The sequence below is a fragment of the Salmo trutta genome, chromosome 5, assembly GCF_901001165.1.
Source record: "Salmo trutta chromosome 5, fSalTru1.1, whole genome shotgun sequence".
NCBI classification, from domain to species: domain Eukaryota; kingdom Metazoa; phylum Chordata; class Actinopteri; order Salmoniformes; family Salmonidae; genus Salmo; species Salmo trutta.
The window spans coordinates 23,584,048-23,609,265 of record NC_042961.1 but is presented as its reverse complement, the minus strand read 5'-3'; the positions used below and the strand labels follow the sequence as shown (position 1 = coordinate 23,609,265).

Genomic DNA, 25,218 nt, shown 5'->3' with positions numbered 1-25,218 from the left:
TTATCAATAAATGAAGTGCCGTCTTAACTTTGGAAAGAGTAATAGCTACCTGGTCTGAAAAGAGTGTTTGTTGAGAACGTTCTAACACAGCTAAAAACATTTCGCATTTTGCCATCTTCTATAATTGTGATTTATTCAACCCAGATGCAAACGCTGTGGCATTCTATAGAATCCCAACGGTCATTGTCCAAATTATTATTGATCATTATAAAATTATTTAGTTCAATTTCAAATTGATCACAGAATGTAGCAATGAAACGTTGAAATGCCATCCTGTGGCTCTTCTATGAGATTCTGACATTTGAAGTTGGCAGTAGTAAGCGTGGTGGTCAGACAAGCTCATATGTCGAATTTCTATTTTCTTGATTAAAGAAAATAGGAGTGTAGATAATAGTATGAAATCTATTTGTGTGAATGATTTATGCCTTTTTGAGTAGAAAGTGTAATCTTTTTGCTTTAGGATTATGTGCTCACCAGGCATCAATGAGGTTGTAAACAAAGAGTATATTCTGGAGATCCTTGGTTGTATGTGGATTGTAGTTGGTCTTAATAGATTTGTCCTGCATGTCCAAAATGGCATTCATGTCTGTCCCAATAACCAGATGGAATTCAGTTCATTCTAGCCATATGCTGTTCAGAGAATCAAAAAACATAGGATCATGTGAATTTGGAGCATACACATTAATAAAAGGCAATTTTCTTTCCATTATGGATACATTTAACGAAAGTGATTCTGCCTTCTTGGTCTTCGCCTTTACCCAAGATGGTAATTTTGAGTTTCGTATGTACCATTATGATTACACCTTTAGTTGGAGCTGATGAAAATGCAGCCAGTTTGTACAAATGGTTCTCTCTTCTATGCGAGTCCTTTTGGAGCAGGTGTGTTTCTTGGAGCATTGCTATATACATACGGTTTCTTGCTAGGATATCGACAGCTGGAACATTTAATAGGTGAGTTTAGGAATTTCAAATTCCAAGAGAGAATAGCTAGTGTTGCCATTGTTTTAAAAAAAAACAATGTACTATTAATGATGTAATTGTTAGCTGTAGTGTTAATAAGCCTATGGATGTGAAACAAAAAGCTGGACCCACAGGGAAACCCACACATTGGTCATTCCCCACGAGAAACCAACCCCACCCCCCCACGTGAACAATTCCCTCCCCTCCCTAGCCATCAACCCCCCTTCCTTAACGCCCCACCTCCCCCTCCCTGGCCCTCAGCCCTCCCTCCCCGGCTCCCCCCACCCTGAATTACAGGGTTGCAGCATAATGGTGGGAGCCTTACACATGACATTTCTTAAGCAGCAAATGTTTTTATGGTCTTAAGGTATTGAGAAAGAAAATAAAGTAAAACATAAAATAAGTAGCCATTTACCCTTTCAGACCTTTAAATTTAAGTTTGCAGACTTGATAGATTGAGTGGGTAATAAAGAAAAGAATGTAGAGAAAAGGGGACAAAAATATGATAAATATAACAGAAATGCAAGCCTAAACAGTCAAATATCCTCATCATTATTAGCAGTAGGGTATAAATTACCTTAAACATAGGAAGAAAAAAAAAGAACAAGCAAAAAATAATTGTGTGGGAGCCCATATGGAACTGGGCAACTATCCTAAACAGTTTAGCCTATAGGGATGCAATGTGCTGTAGCCCCACAAGGAAGCAACCCCAGTCTGTATGGCACTTCAATATACTGTCCATTGTTCATTAACTGGTATGGATTCATCATTGTCTAAATGTCCTGGAACAGTCCAATGTTCAGCAATAATAATGGTGGTCCTTTACCCAATTGAGATGGTTTCCTCATCATTGTCTTATGCTGAGGGCAGCATCACAGCCATAGGCTAGGCTGCGTGATTGTGTGTGGATAGCATACCTGAATATTGAGCCAACCAAATTGGGGTTAGTCTACAATAAAATCTGTTGGCTCGTCCCCTTGTGTGTTGGACTTAATGTGCTTATCGAAGGAGTCTTGAGCCTCCTTGGCAGTGGAAAACATCTGTGTTGTATTCTGGAAGGTCAAGATGAGTCTTGCTTGGCGGATGAAGCCGCATCTCAGGTTTAGCTTCGGTAGCTGGGATCTCACCTCTTTGTAGATCGACCTCTGTTTCAGCAGTTCAGCACTCAGATCTGGGTAGAAGCTGAGCCTCTTCTTTGCATATGTCAGAGCCCCCGAATCCGCTGTGAGGCGAACAATTTGCCATTTGAATTCAAAACTGTGGGATTTGTACAATCAAACACAAAAGCTCCGTTCTGGAGAGGTCTCGTATGGTGCACAATGTTTATCAGCGGCATGGGACCCAGCTTATCCCGCCCAAACAGTTCATAGAAAAGATTGCTCATGAAGGAAGTTAGGTTGCCCGCTTCCACACCAGAATCAAGTCCTGTGACCCACACATTGAGTTTATTTTTCGAGTAATTCTGTTTTCTTTTTTAGGAAATTGATTTCAGGTCATGGAGTCGCCCTTCTGTCAGATTGGCCATGGTCTCGAAACGTTCCACTTTAGTTGAGTAGGTAAGTGCAAGAGCAGTGCAAGAGATTCATTTATCGGTTTTTAATTGCAAGTCGAAGGCAGGGGTAATGTTGTCGCGATCAGTTTCTCGGATAGTATTGACCAGTTCCTTCTGTTGTCGGGTGTTAAGAGCCGCCATGTGTCCCCATGGGTGAATTGTGAATGGACAGAATACGCCAGCTACTGGAGCGAAACAGACCTGCTATTGTTCCTTGTAATACAGTAAATGTCCCACACCTTAATGTGATGTTATATGTTAACAATTATTTGAAAATATTTATTTTGCAAAAGAAAAGCCACGCATTTCAATGCATGCCACCGGAAACGAATTTGACAGATTTGAAGAATATCCGATTCGTTGAATATGCGCCAATCCGGCGTCCTCCTACTATCCTCCACAGTCTGCTTCCGTTTGACCTCTTTACCGCATCTATTAGATTAGCAAAAATATACTGCATGTATTGTAGTCATATCATAAGATACCATAAATGATCGGAATAACCTAAAAACCGATAAGGAGATGGATGTTAGAAGGTTTCATCCTTGTTGTCTGGTCCTGGATCTCTTGTTGCTTGTGCAGTCTCTGTGGTTACAAGCATCTTCAGCATCAAGGAGTCAACCTGTTGAGGCCCTGGAGGATTGGATATTACAAACACTCGTGAGTTCAAAGTAAACAGGTCAAATTGGACACGCCCTGTACTTGTGAAGCAGACTGCTGAGACACCCTGTGGCCATCTGCAGAGTGCACTATGCAATTACAGGCTTACAACAAAAGGATTCCACATAGACATGGGTTACGGATGTAACCGTGGTAGAGCGATTGGTTGCCAAACGACCTCTGGGAACTCCTTCCCTTCACCCGATGTGATTGAGATGCTTAATATCAAAAGATGTTTACAGTCACGCTGCACCTTTACTGTACCCATGTGACCTGTCACTATAAAAGGCTGTGTGGTATGACATACTGTCTATTACTTCACTCAAACCTCATGGAGGTGGGGGAACGACATGAAAGCTTGGCGACCCGATACTCAGAGAACCAAGGTTACATCCGTAACCCAACGCTCTCTTTCATTTTCGTAATGGGTGCCAAACGAACTACGGGAGAGGCTGTACCGAAGAGGTCGCTCGGACAACAGAGTGGGATAACTCACCATTTAACTTAGTCCAGATGAGTCCTTGGGATGTCCTTGTATCCACCACAGGATGCAACAGAATATAATTATCCAACAGGGTAACACAGAATTTCAAATGTGGTATAAAACTATATACACAAGCAAGCTGAAAGCTAGAACTTACAACATGGAGGCTTCATTTGGGTGCAACAGCACCAATAGTGGAAAGCCTTTTTTTATAGAACATCCATCTCACTGATGGTTGATAAGTAAGCACAAGGTTCACGGTACGCTCACTTATCTGGGTTGAGAGAGCGTGCCGTGTCCAGAACCACAGATCCCACTGATGGTGTGGATAGAAGGTTGAGTCTATAGTACCTCATGAAAGTCATGGGTGTTGCCCAACATGCAACAGCACAGACAGTCCAGCGAGGCCCCTCTGAACGGGGCCCATGAAGTGGCCATACCCCTGGTGGAGTGTGCTACTATGCCATCTAAAGTTGGTCTACATGCTGCAGCGTATGATTGTGACACTGCAACGTGCCAGTCTCTGCTTCGAGACAGCGCGCCCTTTGGTTTTCTCCCCATAACACACAAAAAGCTGTTCTGTTTGACAAACAGTTCTTGTTGCAGCAAGATAAGCACTCAATGCCCTAACAGGACAAGTGTATGCCCCTCACGACTCTCCTGTGAGAAGTGGGGAGGCAGTTGAAATGTCGCTAGAATTAAGGGCTGGTTAGCATGTGATGATGAAAGCACCTTAGGTAAGAAGGCTGGATTTGGCCAAAGCACTGCCTTAGATCCATGTTCTGCTAAAGTGAGGCATGAAGGATGGGTAGAAAGTGCATGTAATTATCTAACACGCTTGGCTGAAACAATAGCCAATAGAAAGGCAGTCTTGACTGAGAGCTCATGAATCTCAAGTGAAGACAGGGGCTCAAATGGTGAACGTAGGACAACAGTATTGCTGCTGAATTGCTAAGCCTAGCGACTGAAGTAGTGCTGTCATGTGTCCTGCATAGGAAGCGATCAGATGCCCTGCATCGTTTGTTAGGCAGCTCTTGGTCTGAACTGTGACTGAGAGAAGCAGGCATAACAAGCGAAGCAAATTATTTGAACATACAGGGAAAATGGCCCAAACTATTCTCATCTGCACCGTGAACTGTAGCTAAGCGAGTGCGTATGCTTGGAATGGCAGGGGGTTCTGTCATTTGGCGTGCTCCAAGTGCATTGGGAGGGCTGAGAGAGGGCTGATAGGGGTAGGTCTATGAGACGCCATCAGAGGGCTGATAGGGGTAGGTCTATGAGACGCCATCAGAGGGCTGATATGGGTAGGTCTATGAGACGCCATCAGAGGGCTGATATGGGTAGGTCTATGAGACGCCATCAGAGGGCTGATATGGGTAGGTCTATGAGACGCCATCAGAGGGCTGATAGGGGTAGGTCTATGAGACGCCATCAGAGGGCTGATATGGGTAGGTCTATGAGACGCCATCAGAGGGCTGATAGGGGTAGGTCTATGAGACGCCATCAGAGGGCTGATAGGGGTAGGTCTATGAGACGCCATCAGAGGGCTGATAGGGGTAGGTCTAAGAGTCAAGGTAGCGGACTGAGATTCAAGATGGCGTACTGAACGTAGCTATGTAGAGCACCTCAAGATAAAAATGTAATATCCAATATCGGTAAGTTAGACTAAATATTAGCACTACACAATCTGGTGGGTGATAACCTTCAATCTGGATAACAACACAAAACAAATCTTAAGACTAGAGAAATGTATCGACAAATATTACGAAAACAAGCAACACCCAAACATGACGGAGAGTAAGACAAGGGAACCTATTTCAAAACGAAAATGTGACTCTTCTACAGACACAGACGATTTAATATTTTCACCACTGGGAATGGTAAGGTTGAAACCGATCTGCTAAAATCAATAAATGACAAACTGGGTATACTTGAACTAGTCAGTAAGGATATAAAAGAGTTGAAGGCAAGCCTCGAGATGAGTGATGAAAAAGCTGAGACACTAAAAGAGACAGTCAATAAGATTGAAACCGATGTTAATGAACCTAAAAAGGAGGACATCTTTCTGAGAGAAGCCTTACTTGACATACAGACTAGATCCATGAGAGAAAATCTGGTACTTACAGGTGTCCAAGAGAAAGAAGGAGAAGTTCTTGAATCTGTAGTTAAAGATTTCCTCCTTACAGCGCTTCAGATTCTACTCGAAGCTATCGACAAAATCCAACTAGAACGTGTACACATCTTCGGACAGAGAGGGCAGAGGTATGAGCTCCCAATGGTTGCCAAATTTGCTTTCTTTAAAGATAAAATAATGGTTAAAAGCCTGGGTAAAAGACTTGCTGGCCCGAAAATTGGCATGAATGACCAGTTCCCGAAGGAAATTGCAGAACGGCGTAAAGCTCTGTATCCAATAACTAATTGGAACACAAAAGCACTAATTCAACATGGTGAAGATAAAAACTCAGTAAACAGAAGGCACAGTATGGATGGATGGTGTGGTGTGTGTTTTTTTGGTGTTTGGGAAAGTGTGGCGTTGAGTGAGAAAGGAAATGGTTGCATATCACAGAACCAATGTATTGCTGTGAGCAGGGGTTGTGAGAGAGGTTTCAATGTTGTTCAGATGAGTGATATAATTTTTATAATGATTTATACATCTTATTTATTTATCCTATCATGGTGGAACAGTGTTTTAAAATAAATTCTACATCTAATCTATTTATTTATGATCCTATATTGATGAAATGATCCACAACCCTATAACCTAGACACCCACCTGAATGACCCAGATACTAAGGAGAAGTCACTAACTGTTTTATGGGCCTGCTGTAAGCGATCTGTATGCAGCCAAAATGCAGAGAGCAGCACTGCCCCCTCAAGATTCTGAGCCTGCTTGGCAGGGTTGGTCCTGCAAAGCCAAAGCCCCCTAAAGGGAGAGCATAATACACAAGGAAATTCTCAAAGCTGCTAATGAGTACCTTGACGACCTTGTACCTAGCCGGTGGGGATTCCGGTGGGGTGCCCCCACCCAGGCAGTGGCAGTGCTGGCAACACTAGCTGCAGTAACCCATGGGAGGGGGTCACACTCGGACATTCAGAGAGGGGCCAAATTATTGTGGCCCTGGTGGCACAAAATCAAAGGTCTGACTGCACGGAGATGCTTGGGAATATGGTCACTACGGGGGACCATGTTGTGGGTGTTTCAGGGGAAGGGGGTATATCTGAATCTAGGATGTGACAATGGTTAATAAAATTTCCCCATTTATTCCCATTTTTTTGCAGAGTTTTGCAGGCCTTCTTATACAGCTGCAACTGTATATGCATTCGTAAATCACGACCTTTCTTAGGTTGGGCTCTGGGATGGTGCAACTGTTGAGAATGTGAGCCTATGGTTGTGTGGGGGGAAAGGGGTTGAGTGTGTATGAGTGTGTGGGTGTATGTGTGTATCCCACAACTGTTGCGGGGCAGTAAAAGATGTTAGGGACAATATAGGATGATTCACAATAATTGTTTGCGAATATAATAATTGCTTGCAATAATGTAATTTAGGTAATGGCGAGACTGGTGAGAGGTAAAAATCCTTTACATAAATTGCCTACATTACTGGAAATATTAATAGCTAATTATGGAAAATAAGATAAACAGGATTTTTATATATATATTTTAATGGCTACATATAATGCAAATCGAGGTGAGGGCGATGGAAATGCATTTGGCGGTTGATCTACTTCTGTTCTGTGAGTGGCACTGTGTGCTCTTTTCGAAGGGTGGATCCCAGTCTCTTCAGGGCCTTGGGATACGGTGGGGTCGGGGGTGGTCTGCCGGGCATTGGGATGACAACCCAACTCGGGATGAGGAGGGCTTTTAGCGGGTGAAATAGTGGGGACCAATTGGAGGTTTACTTAGTAGCAATGCAAATATCATGGTACAGCTATATAGACACTCAATCATCATGTTACTTTTTAATGGTATGTTTACAAACATATATTTTGATAAAGTGAAGTGAAAGTTGTGTCTCATTTTGGTAAGTGGTAAAATATGTATAGCCAGTTATAATTGTAATGGCTTAGCAGATAATAAGAAAAGACGATCAGTATTTACCTGGCTAAAAGAGAAGGAATATAATATCTATTGTTTACAGGAAACTCATTCAACAATTTTAGATGAAGTTTTGTGGAAAAAGGACTGGGGGGAGGTGAAATATATTTCTCCCATGGGCAAAGAAATTTAAAAGGGGTGATGGTATTAATTAAAAGTAATTTTGAGCCAAATGTGCAAATTGTCCAAACAGATCATCAAGGTATATGGACTTTTTTAAATGTAATTGGACAATAAACAGATATGGCTTATTAACTTATACGGTCCAAATAATGATGATCCACGCTTCTTTGAAAATATATATAAGAATTGATCAACTCTACAAGCAACACTAGACTCTATTATTATGGTGGGAGATTTTAATACGATTTTAAATACCTCTATGGATCGTAAGGGAAATCACACTACAAACTATCACCCTCAGGCACTTAAGGAAATCATGAATGTCATGGATATATTGGTATTAGTGGATATATGGAGGCTTAAATACTCTGACCTAGTGAGATATACTGTACATGGCGGAGGCTTAATCAAGCTAGTCGTCTAGATTACTTTCTTATGTCATTCTCTGTGGCACCAAAAGTTGAAAAAGTGTTGATAGGGGACAGAATGCAGTCAGATCATCACATAATTGGCATATATATATATATATATATATATATATATATATATATATATATATATATATATATTACTCTTACAGAAGTTCCAATGGGCGAGGACATTGGAAATTTAATCAAAGCCTACTAGATGATAAATTGTTTATAACTAGGAATTTATAACTGAATTTTTCAGACATAACATAAGTACAGCAGATTCCCTTATTGTAAGGGACCCTTTTAAATGTGCCTTTAGAGGCCATGCAATTCAGTACTTATCTATAAAACAAAATAAATTTAGATCAAGAGTCCATATCAAAATGAATTGAAGGACTAACAGAACAGATAGATAGCAATAAAAACGGTACCATAGAGGCACAGAATAAGTCAGAGGAAAAACAAAAAGAAATGTAGGAACTTATTCAAGAAAGATCCAGTGTAATATATTATTAAAAAAATAAAGCGAACTGGATGGAATATGGGGAATCTTCAATATAGAAATGCTACCATTTAAAAAAAAATTGAAACTTGTTACAAATAATGGAGTCACGCATGATTCACTTTTTTTATATACTCAGAGGACCATTATTAGCATGTTTTAACCACTCCTATATAAACGGTAGATTATCGGACATGCAACAAGGTCTGATTTCATTATTACTGAAACAGGACCCAAGTGGTATATATAAACATCCAGTCCATTTAAAACATTGGAGGCATCTTACACTTCAGTGCTGTGATGCAAAAACTCTTGCTAAATGTTTGGCACATAGAATTAAAAAGGTATTGTCAGATACTATTCATCCTAATCAGACAGGTTTTTTACATGGATGATAAACTGGAGATAATATAAGACAAGTACTGGAAACAATAAAATACTATGAAATATCGGGGACACCAGGCCTGGTTTTCATAGCTGATTTTGAAAAGGATTTTGATAAAGTATGACTGTAATTTATATATAAATGCCTACAATATTTCAATTTTGGGGAATCTCTTATAAAATGGGTTAAAGTTATGTATAGTAACCCTAGGTGTAAAATAGTAAATAATGGCTACATCTCAGAAACGTTTAAACTGTCTAGAGGAGTAAAACAAGGTTGTCCACTATCAGCATATCTATTTATTATTGCCATCAAAATGTTAGCTGTTAAAATTAGATCCAACAATAATATTAAGGGATTAGAAATCCGTGGCTTAAAAAAAAGGTGTCATTGTACGCTGATGATTCATGTTTTATTTTAAAACCACAACTAGAATCCCTCCACGGCCTCATAGAGGATCTAGATACTTTTGCTAACCTCTCTGGATTAAAACCAAATTATAATAAGTGTACTATACTACGTATTGGATCACACATTTTTTTCACTATTTTACATACCGTGTAGTTTAGCAATAAAATGGTTTGGCAGGGATGTGGACATACTCAGTATAAAAATCCCAAAAGAAAGAAATTCTCTCACTCCAATACATTTTTATAGAAAGTTAGCAAAAATAGATAAGATCTTGCTACCATGGAAGGGAAAATACCTGTCTATTTGTGGAAAAATCACCCTGATTCTCTTTAGTCATATCACAGTTTACCTATTTGCTTATGGTTTTGCCTACAGCAAGTGACCTTCAATTTTATTTGGAATGGCAAGCCAGACTAAATTAAAAGGGCCTATTTATATAACAAATATGAATTCGGAGGGCAGAAATGATTAAATATTAAAGCATTAGACTAAAGGCATCAGTCGTACAAAAGTTATACTTAAATCCAAACTGGTTCTCTAGTAAATTGGTAGGAATGTCTCACCCCAGTTCAAGAATGTCCTTTTCCCATTTATTCAGATTACAACTGCTCACTTTCGGTTGTTAACAAAAGGAAATAATCTCCAAAATATAATTATTTTTTTAAACAAGCCTTAGAAAGTTGGTTGCAATTTCAGTTTAATCCACCTGAAAAGACAGAACAAATAATACAAATATTGTGGTTAAACTCAAATATACTAATTGATAAAAAAAAATAAAAAAATCAATGAAATGTTTAAAAAAGGTATAATTTTAGTGAATGATATCAGAAATAGGACTGGTGGAGTTATGTCGCACTTGCAGCTAACACAGACATATGGATATGTCTGCTCTACCCAAAATTAAAACCAACTAATTGCAGCATTACCACAAAAATGGAAGTGGCAAGTAGAAGGGGAAAAAAGTAAGGAACTTGTCTGTCGGCCCTGCATTAAAGAACATAAATCGTTAAAGAAAATTGTAATAAATAAAAACATATTCCAAAAATTGACAGCTGTGCCATATAAATTGCAAAATAGTTGGGAAGAGATTTTTGATGTAACCATTCCATGGCACATGGTTTATGAATTGACACGCAAAACAACGCCGGAATCAAAACTTCAAATTTTTCAATTTAAATTACTATACAAAATTCTTGCAACCAATAGAATGTTACATATATGGGGGATACAATCTTCCCAGCTCTGCAGATTTTGCTGTGAGGAGGCAGAGTCATTAGATCATTTATTTTGGTACTGTCCATATGTAGCTCATTTTTGGTCACAGGTCCAGGAATGGCTGAAGAATTGCAACATTTACCTAGAACTAACACTGCAGATAGCAATACTGGGTGATTTGAAAAGCCATAGTCAATCAATCAATAATATAATTATTATTTTAGCAAAAATGTTTATCTTTAATTTACAATCTGTAGAAGCTATGAGGATAGAAAGCTTCAGTACTTTTGTGAAGCATCACAGCACAGTTGAAAAATATATGGCAAATAGAAATCCAAAATGGATGGTGTTAAGAGATAGATGGGAGGGGTTGAATGGAGCTGAAGGGTGGGACTAATAACAAGATAACCAATATAAAACATACGGGGTCTGTAAAACAGCACAGTTTCAAACTGGATGAACATCAGAAATAGAGGAAGGCCTAAAAACAAACAAAATATAACTATTGTAAAATAGATTGTGTCTGTAAAATGTGAAAAATATGTATAAACTGAAGGTAGAAGCCTAAGTGTTATTGTTTATTAGTATACTCCAATTGGGGGGGTGGTAGGGTTTGCAGGGAATAAAAAAGCTATATTCTAAAAAAAGTATGTTTATGTATGTTGGTATGTGTGTGTATGTATGTATGTACAGTTGAAGTCGGAAAGTAACATACACCTTAGCCAAATATATGTAAACTCAGTTTTTCACAATTCCTGACATTTAATCCTAGTAAAAATGCCCTGTCTTAGGCCAGTGAGGATCAACACTTTATTTTAAGGTGAAATGTCAGAATAATAGTAGAGAGAATGATTTATTTCAGCTTTTATTTCTTTCATCACATTCCCAGTTGAGTCAGAAGTTTACATACACTCAATTAGTATTTGGTAGCATTGCCTTTAAATTGTTTAACTTGGGTCAAACATGTCAGGTAGCCTTTCACAAGCTTCCCACAATAAGTTGGGTGAATTTTGGCCCATTCCTCCTGACAGAGCTGGTGTAACTGAGTCAGGTTTGTAGGCCTCCTTGCTCGCACACACTTTTTCAGTTCTGCCCACACATTTTCTATAGGACTGAGGTCAGGGCTTTGTGATGGCCACTCCAATACCTTGACTTTGTTGTCCTTAAGCCAGTTTGCCACAGCTTTGGAAGTATGCTTGGGGTCAAGTATGCTTGGGGTCATGGTCCATTTGGAAGACCCATTTGCGACCAAGCTTTAACTTCCTGACTGATGTCTTGAGATGTTGCTTCAATATATCCATATCATTTTCCTTCTCATGATGCCATCTATTATGTGAAGTGCACCAGTCCCTCCTGCAGCAAAGCACCCCCACAACATGATGCTGCCACCCCTGTGCTTCACGGTTGGGATGGTGTTCTTCGGGCTTGCAAGACTCCCCCCTTTTTCCTCCAAACATAATGATGGTCATTATGGCCAAACAGTTCTATTTTTGTTTCATCAGACCAGAGGACATTTCTCCAAAAAGTAAGATCTTTGTCCCCATGTGCAGTTGCAAACCATAGTCTGGCTTTTTTATGGCGGTTTTGGAGCAGTGGCTTCTTCCTTGCTGAGCGGCCGTTCAGGTTATGTCGATATAGGACTCGTTTTACTGTGGATATAGAAACTTTTGTACCCGTTTCCTCCAGCATCTTCACAAGGTCCTTTGCTGTTGTTCTGGGATTGATTTGCACTTTTCGCACCAAAGTACGTTAATCTCTAGGAGACAGAACGCGTCTCCTTCCTGAGCGGTATGATGCCTGCGTGGTCCCATGGTGTTTATACGTGCATACTATTGTTTGTACAGGTGAACGTGGTACCTTCAGGCGTTTGGAAATTGCTCCCAAGGATGAACCAGACTTGTGGAGGTCCATCATTTTTTTTCTGAGGTCTTTTTCCCATGATGTCAAGCAAAGAGGCACTGAGTTTGAAGGCCTTGAAATACATCCACAGGTACACCTCCAATTGACTGAAATGATGTCAATTAGCCTATCAGGAGCTTCTAAAGCCATGACATCCTTTTCTGGAATTTTCCAAGCTGTTTAAAGGCACAGTCAACTTAGTGTATGTAAACTTCTGACCCACTGGAATTGTGATACAGTGAATTATAAGTGAAATAATCTGTCTGTAAACAATTGTTGGAAAAATGACTTGTGTCATGCACAAAGTAGATGTCCTAATCGACTTGCCAAAACTATAGTTTGTTAACAAGAAATTTGTGGAGTGGTTGAAAAACAAGTTTTATTGACTCCAACCTAAGTGTATGTAAACTTCCGACTTCAACTGTATATGGGTGTATATGTATGAATGTTTATGTATGCATATGTACGTGTATGTATATGGATATATATATTTCCCCAAAAAAGATATGGGGGATTGGAAATGATGCAGACAATTACATTGATGGAAGCAGCAATATTAAGCTCACGCACAAAGTACTTAAAACCTGTCTGGGCTAGGGGGCAGTATTGAGAATTTTGGAAAAATATGTTCCCATTTTTAACTGCCTCCTACACCAACTCAGAAGCTAGAATATGCATATTATTGTTCAGGTTTGGATAGAAAACACTCTGAATTTTCTAAAACTGTTTGAATGGTGTCTGTGAGTATAACAGAACTCCTATGGCAGGCAAAAACCTGACAAGGTTTCAAGCAGGAAGTACCCTGTCTGACAAGGAGTCGTGCGTCTTGCATCTTTTTATTGAAAAGTAAGGATCTTAGCTGTAACGTGACAATTCCCAGGGCTCCAATAGGCTCTCAGAGCCCGCGAAATAACTGAAGGTTTACGAGGGAGCCTCAGGTTGAAACATATTATCGCCTTTTGTAAGTGGATGCTCCGAGGACCTTTGAATGATGCGCGTGCATGAGTCGCTTCTGAGGAGAAATTTTATTCGGCTGTTTAGGCTCAATGCATACTCCCGGTCGGAATATTATCACTTCTCTACGACATAAATGGCATAAAAATTGGTTTTAAACAGCGGTTGACATGCTTCGAAGTACGGTAATGGAATATTTAGACATTTTTGACACGCCAATGCGCCATGCGCGAAACCGGGAAGAAGCATTCTAGAACTCACGAACAAAACGTCGCTGTTTGGATATAACGATGGATTATTTGGGACCAAACCAACATTTGTTATTGAAGTAGAAGTCCTGGCAGTGTATTCTGATGAAGAACAAGCAAGGTAAGAACATTTTTCTTATAGGAAATGTGATTTTGGTGGATGCTGACCTGGGTGGGTATCTAAATAGCTAGCCCTGTAATGCCGGGCTATGTACTTAGATTATTGCAAAATGTGCTTCATCCGAAAAGCTATTTTAAAATCGGACATATCGAGTGCATAGAGGAGTAATGTATCTATAATTCTTAAAATAATTGTTATGCTTTTTGTGAACGTTTATCGTGAGTAATTTAGCAAACTGTTAGTAAATTCAACGGAAGTTTGCCGGGGGTTATGCGTTTTCTGAACGTCACATGCTAATGCAAAAAGCTGTTTTTTGATATAAATATGAACTTGATTGAACAGACATGCATGTATTGTATAACACAATGTCCTAGGTGTGTCATCTGATGAAGATCATCAAAGGTTAGTGCTGCATTTAGCTGTGGTTTGGGTTTATGTGACATGATATGCTAGCTTGAAAAATGGCTGTCTGATTTTTTCTGGCTGGGCACTCTGCTGACATAATCTAATGTTTTGCTTTCGTTGTAAAGCCTTTTTGAAATCGGACAGTGGGGTTAGATTAACGAGATTCTTGTCTTTAAATAGCTGTGAAATAGTCATATGTTTGAGAAATTGAAGTTATAGTATTTCTAACGATTCAAAAATCGCGCCACTGGAATTCCAGTAGCTGTTACGTAGGTGGGACGAAATCGTCCCACATACCCCAGACAGGTTAAAAAACGGAATGGATGTCTCAGTCTATGAAGAACTGAATTCATCAAACTTGGATGTGGATGCCATGGCAGTAAGTGTATGTTCCACGTTGAGGTTCTTGTTTTCCCTCTTAAACATTCAGACAAGTATATTTTCTGGTCGACCGTCATCCGATTCAACAAGGTTGGGGTTGGGTTTGGTACTGGCGGGGGAAGCCTGGCAAGTAGGTGCTCAAGGGCATACCTAATGGTTGCCATACGACTGTCCAGTGACTTAATCTCCTTGCGCATCTCAGTGTGTTGAGATTTGTGCCCAAGTGAGGATGAGCGCTGCCGTTTATTGGGCGGCGGATCACAAGGGGAGTGAGACCCGTCATTAGACCTGGAGCGTTTGGAATGATTTCAATGCTCTTGGTTTGAATTTCTGACAGTGAGTGCAAAAGCTGCTACTCCGTGCTGCCCCTTGAGCATGTTCAGCTCCCAAGCAAAGAATGCAAAGTGTGTGCTCATCTGAGGCTGGGAGTTGTTTTTCACACGGTTGACATGGGTGGAACAACATCCCGTGTACAGCACTTAATCAGTTTACAAAGAAAGGATTTTCACATAAGAGAAGTGTGTACCAAGAAAAAGGTAATCGTTGGCTCTGACCCATCGTGTTTCGGGGTCGAGACTTACGCCTAAATATGTATCAAGGTATATATGAAGCTATCTGACTGGCACAGTCAAGCATGGACTGTCAGTCTCGGCGTCGGTGGACTCAGTCAAGCGAGGACTGGTAGCCTACAGCACCGCTGAGCTCCGTGATCACAAGCTAGGGAATAGTAATGCTGGATCAATGGGCTGGTGTGGAAGTCAAACTGGGACTGGCATGACACCGCGAGTCAACAAGCGCCAACAACAGGTACAACAAGCTAACTAGCTACGGTAACTATGTGTGGCTAATTTAGCTAGCTAGCTACGAGCTAACGGGATAGACCCTAAACTAATTAGCGGGCTAGCTAGTATGGAAAAGCCCGGAAAAAAAGCAATACAAGTTAGTTATTATGGGCAGGCACAATAACAAGAGAGCGGGGGAGTAGGTCATTCCGTAAGAAAATAATTAGAAGGGGATTAATAGTTATCTCGTAATGTAAAACAAAAAGGTGAGAATTAAGAATTAAGAAAATACAGTATATCACGCCACAGCCTTTTATAGTGGCAGGTCACATGGGTACAGTAAGGGTGTGGCGTGACTGTAAACATCTTTTGATATTAAGCATCTCAATCGCATCGCGTGAAGGGGAAGGAGTTCCCCATATGTCGTTTGGCGACCCGTTCCAAAAACTAAAGGTAACCAAGATGCCTTAAACCAGTGATACCTCACCTGTATGGTGGCGCTTCGACGGTCTCGGACCCAGTGCTTTCTGCTGCCTTCACAGTCACACCACAGCCCACACCTGCACAAAGACAAAATAACGTAATCTGTCAGCTATGGACAGACAGGAGACAGTGAAACATAGCTATACTCTAGCACAGAAATGCACAGAAGAAACAGGCACAGGTTATCATTGTAGGCCTCAAAGAAATATAACTAGTGAAGTGCAGTCTGACTGGGTCAAAGACTAAACAAAGAGTAAAGTCCATGGATTCTATTTATATGGGAGAGCTTCTCTTATTTGAATGATAGAGTCATGATGTCAGTTCAAGTTACTTCATCACGTGTAAAGACACTTAATCCAAATATGCACTCCCTCTGGTTTTGAATGGACTTTACTCTTTGTTTAGTCTTTGACCGAGTCAGACTGCACTAGACTAGTTATCGGGTCTGTCTTAGTGTATAGACCCTGTATAGAAGGTTATTTACGAGGTCAACATAATACTGACATGAGCTGGTCTGGATCAGTTGGTGGATCAGGGCCTGCAGGTTCTTCATGTCTGCCCTCAGGGCACTGAGGTCCTGGCTCTGCTGAGTCTGGTCCATCTGGAGCCTCTGCAGAGTCTGCAGGTGTTCCCCCTGCACAGGGGATGAGAAGCACCTCTCCCTAGGAGAGACAGGAAGAGAGAGATCTTGACACAAGCCGGGAAATATTCCACAATATAGCATAGTTGTTCCATACTCCTAAAGTCAGGTAAAAGAGAGGCAGTGCTGTGCCTACCCCGAGTCCCTGTCACTCTCATCAGGTCTTCCTTGTTCGGAGGGATTCACTTCTTTTTGGATCTCCAGGAACTCATCTAGGGTCTCCTGAAGTGTCGGAAACAAGTAAAAAAGCATGCTTAAAGAGAAACAAGCACTCTACCTCCCTAAACTAAACCACCCCGCAGGCAGACACAGATATAGAAAGACATACAGTTCAAACGCAGGCGTTAAAGATGAATGTCCCATCCCGTCACCTTGATCTGAGTGGTGATCGTCTTCAGCTCTGCGTGCCGCTTTGAGTCAGTTCTGATGTCATCATCGTATAACTCCCCAAGAGGGGCACAGAAGCGGTGGATGTGCTGGTCGTCATAGAAACGGCAGAGACGGGGCATGGATTCCTCCACCTGCAGGATAATGGCTGCTTGCTGCATTACTGCATTGGCCAGTGCATTGTCATACACCCTGACAGAAGAGATACATACTGATGCTGAGAGTGACAGATGCATACTGAGTCATATGTTTGTTTGTAGATAAACACGCAAACCTGGCGTAGACAAACAATATACAGTACTTGAGCGCACACGAGTGTAAGCTGTAAAGGCTGATCAGCACACTACTGATCACCTAGTTCGCCAAATATCATTTTAGCAGCTCGTACCTTTGGAAGGTGTCCGAGAGAAGGGCAATCATCAGGTTGACACACAGAATGGAGGACAGAGCCAGAAAGGTACCACAGAGGAAGTGGGCCATGATCGAGTCCACTTCCACCATGGCATTAAACTCATACTCGTCCACCAGAGTGATGCGGTACAGGCTGTAGAGCAGCTGGGGTACAGTCCGCATACTGGGTATTGACGCCTGACCTGGGGAGGACAGTTCACAGACAGACCGTAAATACATTTCTTTGTGTATTTTGTATCATACCAGGACAGCTGCAGTAGCATATGCCATGTCATATTGTGGGTATGTTTCATAAAACATGCATCGTCTTATGGTTTGCTTCCCAACTTACCTCCAAATATAATCCAGAAGGCACACGCGTAAGGGATAAAGATCTCTGCATATAGGAAGAGGAAACGTAGCACATCCCCCACAATCTTCCCCAGCATGACAATGAAAGGACCCATAACCCTGTACAGAATGAGGATCAAAGGTTGTGGTGTCGGTGTAACGCTGTTGAATTTTCAGACGCAACGACTCTAAGATCTGCTGTATGAGTTCAATGTGGGTTAGTGTTTGGCTACTTTATGTTTGGAAATATCCAGACATGCTGTTCTAAGAAATGTGTACTATTTTGGATATGAGAGCCATGACCATATGGGGGCCTATGAGCTCTAGTTCCTTTGTTGTCACGACTCCCGACTACAGGGGGGGGGGGGACGACGACACCTGTGGCGCCCCATTCATGTGTTGTTGACATGGAACCTGATAACTCCAGGTGTACCTATAGGGACGCTGACCAGGTGCCATTATTATCGTTGAGCTTCCCCATGAACACAATGCACTGTTCACGGGGAAGCTCAGGCTTTTGGGTTTAGTTTCAGTTGTGTTTCTCATTTTTTCCTCAGAACCTATTGTTCCCTTCCATGATCCATTGGGGACCAGAGAACAACGGGGGGAAGGGAAGTCATCAACGGGGGGAAGGGAAGTAAAGTTTAATTATTCTCCACCACAAGATTGGTGCTCTAAAATGAATGAATGCCTTGCACTTCATCAGGAAGACAAGTAAAGAAATGATCCCTAAAAGAGGACTCTTCAGTGGTTGGTCAGTCTGATCACCTGAAGGCTCGGACGTGTTTCATCAGCCGGAGCCAGAGGAAGATGATGACCACAGCGAAGAGGCGCAGGCTGTAGCTCCGCAGTGTTCCTCCAAGCAAGAAGATGTCTGCCACATGGATCCCGAACACCGCCATCAGCAGAATGTACACCAGCCAATCAAAGATGTTCCTGTGACACAACCAAATGAGATCCTATCGTCTGCTTGCCAGTTAGGTAATGGAAGAGCATTATTAAAGGGCCAGAGTTACAACATATCCATATGAGATGTACTGTATCATATATAACACAAATGTGTTTACCAGGGGTCTTGTAAGTAGTTTCCCTTCATGCGGTGGATCAGTTTGATTTGCTCTTCCAAGAAATGTTTTTCCTTTGAAGCAGGAAGACCATTTTTTTTAAAGAACATGTCAAGTTGCACATTCTCAAATGGGGAATACAACAACCTGTAGCCTTACAAATGGCATACTGCCAAAATAATGTATTGGGGTCAGGAGGACTTTCCTTAGATCTTAAAAGAAGTTTCTTTTGGTTAACTGTGTAAGCCTAGATCAGGTCAAGAAACTTCACTAAGACGTGCGTCTGTGTGTGTCTACTGGGTAAGAAAAGGTGCTGTACCTCGGGCCACATCGGGTGTGTGCAGCGCAGGTCATCGTTGGTGCGATGCTCACACCAACTCTGCCAGCTCCTTAGCTTCCTCCTGGAGCCTATCATCTCCGCCACTTCCCGGCCCACCTCCACCACTGTTAGCCCCAGAGCCACCACCACCCCAAACACACGCCACCAGTCCTGCAGGTGAATATACTTTTTATATTTAGATTTGTTTATTTGGATCCTCATTAGCTGTTACAATCACAACAGCTACTCTTTCTGGGGTCCACAATGACTTCATCAATGTCCAAACATCTGTATGACCTGTGAAATACCTTCATATTCACATTATTTCATTGTGGATCTAAATGAAGGACTGAAATGTGTGTGAATCTTAAAACATCACACTTTTAATGTAATTCTGAAGAGTTAATGAAAAAAAATATCTATCTATCTATATATATAGTTGAAGTCGGAAGTTTACATACACTTAGGTTGGAGTCATTAAAACTCATTTTTCAACGACTCCACAAATTACTTGTAAACAAACTATAGTTTTGGCAAGTCGGTTAGGACATCTACTTTGTGCATGACAATTAATTTTTCCAACAATTGTTTACAGATCGATTATTATAATTCACAATTCCAGTGGGTCAGAAATGTACATACACTAAGTTGACTGTGCCTTTAAACAGCTTGGAAAATTCCAGAAAATAATGTCATGGCTATAGAAGCTTCTGATAGGCTAATTGACATCATGTGAGTCAATTGGAGGTGTACCTGTGGATGTATTTCAAGGCCTACCTTCAAATTCAGTGGCTCTTTGCTTGACATCATGAGAAAATCAAAAGAAATCAGCCAAGGTACCACATTCATCTGTACAAACAATAGTACGCAAGTATAAACACCATGGGACCACGCAGCCGTCATACCGCTCAGGAAGGAGACGCGTTCTGTCTCCTAGAGATGAATTTACTTTGGTGCGAAAAGTGCAAATCAATCCCAGAACAACAGCAAAGGACCTTGTGAAGATGCTGGAGGAAACAGGTACAAAAGTATCTATATCCACAGTAAAACGAGTCCTATATTGATATAACCTGAAAGGCCGCACAGCAAGGAAGAAGCCACTGCTCCAAAACCGCCATAAAAAAAGCCAGACTACGGTTTGCAACTGCACATGTGGACAAAGATCATACTTTTTGGAGAAATATCCTCTGGTCTGATGAAACAAAAATAGAACTGCTTGGCCATAATGACCATCGTTATGTTTGGAGGAAAAAGGGGGAGACTTGCAAGCCGAAGAACATCATCCCAACCGTGAAGCACAGGGGTGGCAGCATCATGTTGTGGGGGTGCTTTGCTGCAGAAGGGACTGGTGCACTTCACAAAATACATGGCATCATGAGTAGGGAAAATTGTGGATATATTGAAGTAACATCTCAAGACATCAGTCAGGAAGTTAAAGCTTGGTCGCAAATGGGTCTTCCAAATGGACATTGGCCCCAAGCATACTTCCAAAGTTGTGGCAAAATGGCTTAAGGACAACAAAGTCAAGGTATTGGAGTGGCCATCACAAAGCCCTGACCTCAATCCTATAGAACATTTGTGGGCAGAACTGAAAAAGCGTGTGCGAGCAAGGAGGCCTGCAAACCTGACTCAGTTACACCAGCTCTGTCAGGAGGAATGGGCCAAAATTCACCCAACTTATTGTGGGAAGCTTGTGGAAGGCTACCCGACATGTTTGACCCAAGTTAAACAATTTAAAGGCAATGCTACCAAATACTAATTGAGTGTATGTAAACTTCTGACCCAACTGGGAATGTGATGAAAGAAATAAAAGCTGAAATAAATCATTCTTTCTACTATTCTGACATTTCACATTGATAAAATAAAGTGGTGATCCTAACTGACCTAAGACAGGCCATTTTTACTAGGATTAAATGTCAGGAATTGTGAAAAACTGAGTTTAAATGTATTTGTCTAAGGTGTATGTAAACTTCCGACTTCAACTGTGTGTATGTATATATATATATGTTCCCTCTGTCCTTCACTTTCTCACCTCAGGGAAAACATAAGGCTCCTCGGTTCGGATGACAGACACAGAGATGGCCACTGTCGTCCAGGAGACTATAAACAGGAAGTTAAGGAGTAGGAGTATCCAAGCCCCCAACCTATAGAGACACCAGTTTACTATTCAGAGTGAAATACTGAGCCACCATTCAGTACTGTATTAACAGTAGATCCCTTCAGCTATGTGTCTAACTGCGTGAATGGTTAGGGCCTATGGTATATTTTATTTATGACAGAGCATGAGACTGGAGGGAGCAAGAGGGGTGACAGAGCCCAATCTGGCAGGAGCGACACACCTGCCACTCCTGTCTGGCAAAAGTCTCTCTCAAAGTCTCTCTCACTGATGAACTGACCTGCCATATAGTTTCCACTTGACAGTGATGAGCTTCAGAACCACAGGGTGCATGATGAGATCCAACTTCCCCTGGTGTACTATGAACTCCAACTGTGGCAAGAGAGAGAGAGAGAGAGAGAGAGAATTTAGAGAAAATTCATATCGCAATTATGATCAAATTAGTTGACTTATTTGACTCATCTTAGTTTTCATCCATTATCACTTTATTAGCCTGTTTAGCCTTAAAGAGTGGGACATACTGGTGACGTAGGCTCACTGGCAACACCCTCTGGAAGACAAAAAATAGAAATGAGAGATCGCACAAAAAGTTTAGAAGTCTGTTGCACGGTTTGACCCCCTGAGTTAGGTGGTTAAACAGAGTGTGTTTTTATTAGTGGGATCATTGGCCATATAGGACATTTTATTCTGTGTAAATAGTATATATTTTTTTCAGACTATACCTTGTGAGCCCTGTCCTGGTGGATTCTGCTTGCTGGGTGGCTCTGGCTCCAGCAGGTGAAGGTAGTAGAACTGCTGCCTGGTCATCCGGTCAGTCACATGGAACTGGTTCAGAGCCAAATGAGCCTGACAAGACCAAAGAGAGCTGAACAATACTATAGGATGACCACGTACAGAACCCACTCTATGACAACAACTAGCACATTGTCAGGACAAACTACACAGTTGGAGCATGCGCTACAGTATGACGACTCATTCGGGTCAGTGACCATCCGACTCATATTTACCACGGAGGTCATCTTGTCAATCATGGCGGTGATGCAAAGTTGACCATCGGAGTCCTTCACCCCAGCATCAGCCCCCAGTTCCATTAGTGTCCGTGCAGCCTCACTCCTGTCTGAATACACACAGGAGTACAACAAAAGAAGCATAATCAAGTACAGCAATAACTGTGTAATGTGCAATTTAGTTATTTAGGTGAGGTGGAGGGTACATTTCCATGTGTGTTTGGACAATAAAGTTGTGTTTTATTCTATTCCAATACAAAGTATGGCGTGTGAAATGTGCACTCAGAGGCAAGTAAAGGTATTAACCTAGGTTGGCAGCCAGTTGTAGAGGGGTTCTCCGTTTGTAGTCTCGTGCGGAGATGTCTGCCCCATACTGCAGCAGCACCCTGACTGCCCCCACCGCGTCGTTCTTAGCAGCGTAGTGCAGAGGTGTCTGATGATCCATGTTGGTCTGAGCACCAATGTCGGCTAAAGGGACAAGACACGCGTATGTGAGCTACAGTACAAAACACATTCAAATCCCTCACCTACAGAGGTAACACACAAGTGGCACAGACACAATTGACCTCTGACCTTTCCTCTCCAACAAGAAGTGGATCATCTCCTCGTAGTCCAGAGCTGCGGCAACATGCAGGGGCGTGACCCCGTAGGAGTCAGGACGCAGAACATCAGCCCCCCTGTCCAGGAAGAAACGCATCACGTCCACGTTCCACGCCCTCGAGATCTAGAACCAGGCAGAAGAGCCCTGTTGAACACACAGTGGCTGGAAGCCTTCACTCACAATGATACTGCCACAGCAGAAGGTCTTTGAGCCATCTGATGACGTGTAAAGACTTCCGTCTCACCTCATGCAAGACAGTTTGTCCGTATCGGTCCTTTGAGTTGGGGTCGGCTCCATCTGCGATTACATCACTCAGGTACTGAAGGTCCACCTATGACCAAACAGGATTATTGACTGTATGAATCATCACCAGCCTTCAATCAGACCATATCTTATCTATATCTGACATCTATACCTTTAGCCCCATTTTACAACGTAAACGCCATCCACCCCTCACCTCATCAGTGTCCTGATTGCTGGAAGCCAGATCTCTGAAATGGTCTAGCAGTCTTTTATTGAGGTGGAAGCTTTTGTCTCCTCCATCTATCACATCTTCATCCAAGGCCAGGCCTTTGTACATGGTCTCAAAGAATTCCCCTTTAAACAAGAAGGTGATCATACAGCCTGAAAGAGTGCAGAGTATTTGAACTCCTATCTAGGTGTATCTTAAGTTTGGCGTTTTATCTGCAATGGTACCTGTGGGTTTTCTCTTCACACACTGACGGCAGGCTCGTTTCCAGCGGCCGCAGGTGTAAGACGCCCACTGGGCAGCTGCCTTCGCAGCACTGGACACAGATGTCTTCGAGATCGCAGTTCCAACAACTGGCTGCTGTTCAGACTGCAGTGACACACATACATCACACTACAGTACATAGAACTGCATCATAACATGTACTCAAATGTCCAATTCTGAAATATATCACCCAGTAAGAAGTACAGTAACCCACTACTCTATAATCATACAGTTTGGAACTGTGTAACCATTGAAAATGTATTGAGAGGGTTTCAGATTACTCTAGAAATGGAAAAATATCAACAGATAACGACATTGAGAGGCAGATTGGTAAACTTCAAAGTGCCATTTTCTCCTCACCTGGTTGACAACTCCATCAGTCATCTCCATCTCCATGGCAGGGTTGTAACGGCCAGAGTCACTAACCCGGTTCAGTCTCCTCATCCTGCTGTGTTCCAGGCCTGAAGGCTTCTCTGTAAACAATTAACTACACAGCTCCAATATGACTGCGACCAGCCTACCAGTGTAGGTACGGTAACTCTACAATAGCGGCTATTTCCAAACAAAGGCTTTCACTCAAAACACAGGGAGTTGGTATATTCCGGTAGACTCTGAACCTGCTAAAGCCGTGTGATCCAGAGAGATGCGAAGTGGATTGTTGTTAGGCGGATATCAGGTAAAAAGGAAAGTCTTCTGCAGGCCCCCGTCACTGTTTTTCCTTCCAGCTGTTTGTTTACTAGTGAGCTACCTGCAGTACTGTACCTGAACAATATGGTACATTCTGACTCATGTGCTTGTTACGCAACAGCCTTTATGTCAAAGTTAACAATGATGACACTGACAAAGCAATGGGTCCTATCTTCTAATGTTTAACAGCTTTGGAGTTTGTCTGAGCTGTTAAGACATGTTGGAGAAACGGTGGACATGTTTATGGCTTCTTATCAGCTTACGTGTGTGCTCAGTACAGATGTATTGTGGCTTATTAAAAAGGTACATATAATCACCAAGTGGCCCCACTCTTGACAAACCAGTTTCATGCCTAGATATAGGATTCCAATGGTCTTTTCATATGAATTTTTATCTTAGCTAAGGCCTCCAAAATGACAACACCATGACTTGGCCATATGCAGCGACAGCTCAGAGTTGGACAGGACGTGGTTGCCATAACAATGTGATTGACAGGTGCCACAATATTGTCATTAGAAGGGTGGGGTGTTGGAAAAGCTAAAGTCCACTCTAGGGCAACAAAGCAGGTGAAAAAAAAGACTATTAACAGACCATTAAGTAAGAAAGACTGAAAGAGTGGTCAGCTGTAGCTGAGCTGATAAAGCGTGACGCTTGCAACGCCAGGACAGTGGGTCCGATTCCTGTGATGACACGTATGTCAAATGTACGCACACATGACTCGGATGTACGCACACAAGTCAGCTAAACGGGATATATTATATAAACACAGACAACATTGTATTCTTTATAACAAGGTTGTGATGTACAATGGACACAGAGACAACCTTTGACACAAGAAGGAAAAAAATGA

At 41.8% G+C, this 25,218-nt stretch overlaps 1 protein-coding gene across 2 annotated transcripts; it reads right to left on the bottom strand.

The window, feature by feature from the left end:
* Positions 1-1,293: 1,293 nt before the first annotated feature.
* LOC115193908 (transient receptor potential cation channel subfamily A member 1) lies at positions 1,294-25,218 on the bottom strand. 2 transcript variants are annotated; one of them, XM_029753053.1, is made up of 21 exons: positions 24,042-25,218; positions 23,645-23,786; positions 23,406-23,545; positions 23,193-23,279; positions 22,921-23,071; positions 22,654-22,815; positions 22,348-22,457; positions 22,063-22,186; positions 21,862-21,890; positions 21,621-21,712; positions 21,257-21,368; positions 19,225-19,395; positions 18,909-18,979; positions 18,610-18,777; positions 17,843-17,961; positions 17,489-17,693; positions 17,085-17,292; positions 16,850-16,935; positions 16,578-16,735; positions 16,078-16,150; positions 1,294-3,145 (listed from the first exon to the last, which is right to left on the bottom strand). In XM_029753053.1, the coding sequence occupies exons 1-21, from the start codon at positions 24,123-24,125 to the stop codon at positions 3,130-3,132; spliced, it is 2,508 nt and encodes an 835-aa protein (XP_029608913.1). In that variant the 5' UTR covers positions 24,126-25,218; the 3' UTR covers positions 1,294-3,129. The 2 variants fall into 2 exon arrangements, 1 of the variants encoding a protein (XP_029608913.1); XR_003878255.1 differs by lacking the exons at positions 1,294-3,145; positions 16,078-16,150 and having other exon boundaries at positions 16,682-16,735; positions 17,085-17,234.

Excerpts from the sequence above, each read along its gene's own strand:
- LOC115193908 (XM_029753053.1), bottom strand. The coding sequence starts at position 24,125 with ATGAGGAGACTGAACCGGGTTAGTGACTCTGGCCGTTACAACCCTGCC. Across the intron at positions 23,072-23,192 it reads GACAAACTGTCTTGCATGAG|ATCTCGAGGGCGTGGAACGT; the intron begins GTGAGACGGAAG and ends GCCTGGTTCTAG. Across the intron at positions 18,980-19,224 it reads CACACCCGATGTGGCCCGAG|GAAAAACATTTCTTGGAAGA; the intron begins GTACAGCACCTT and ends CCTGCTTCAAAG.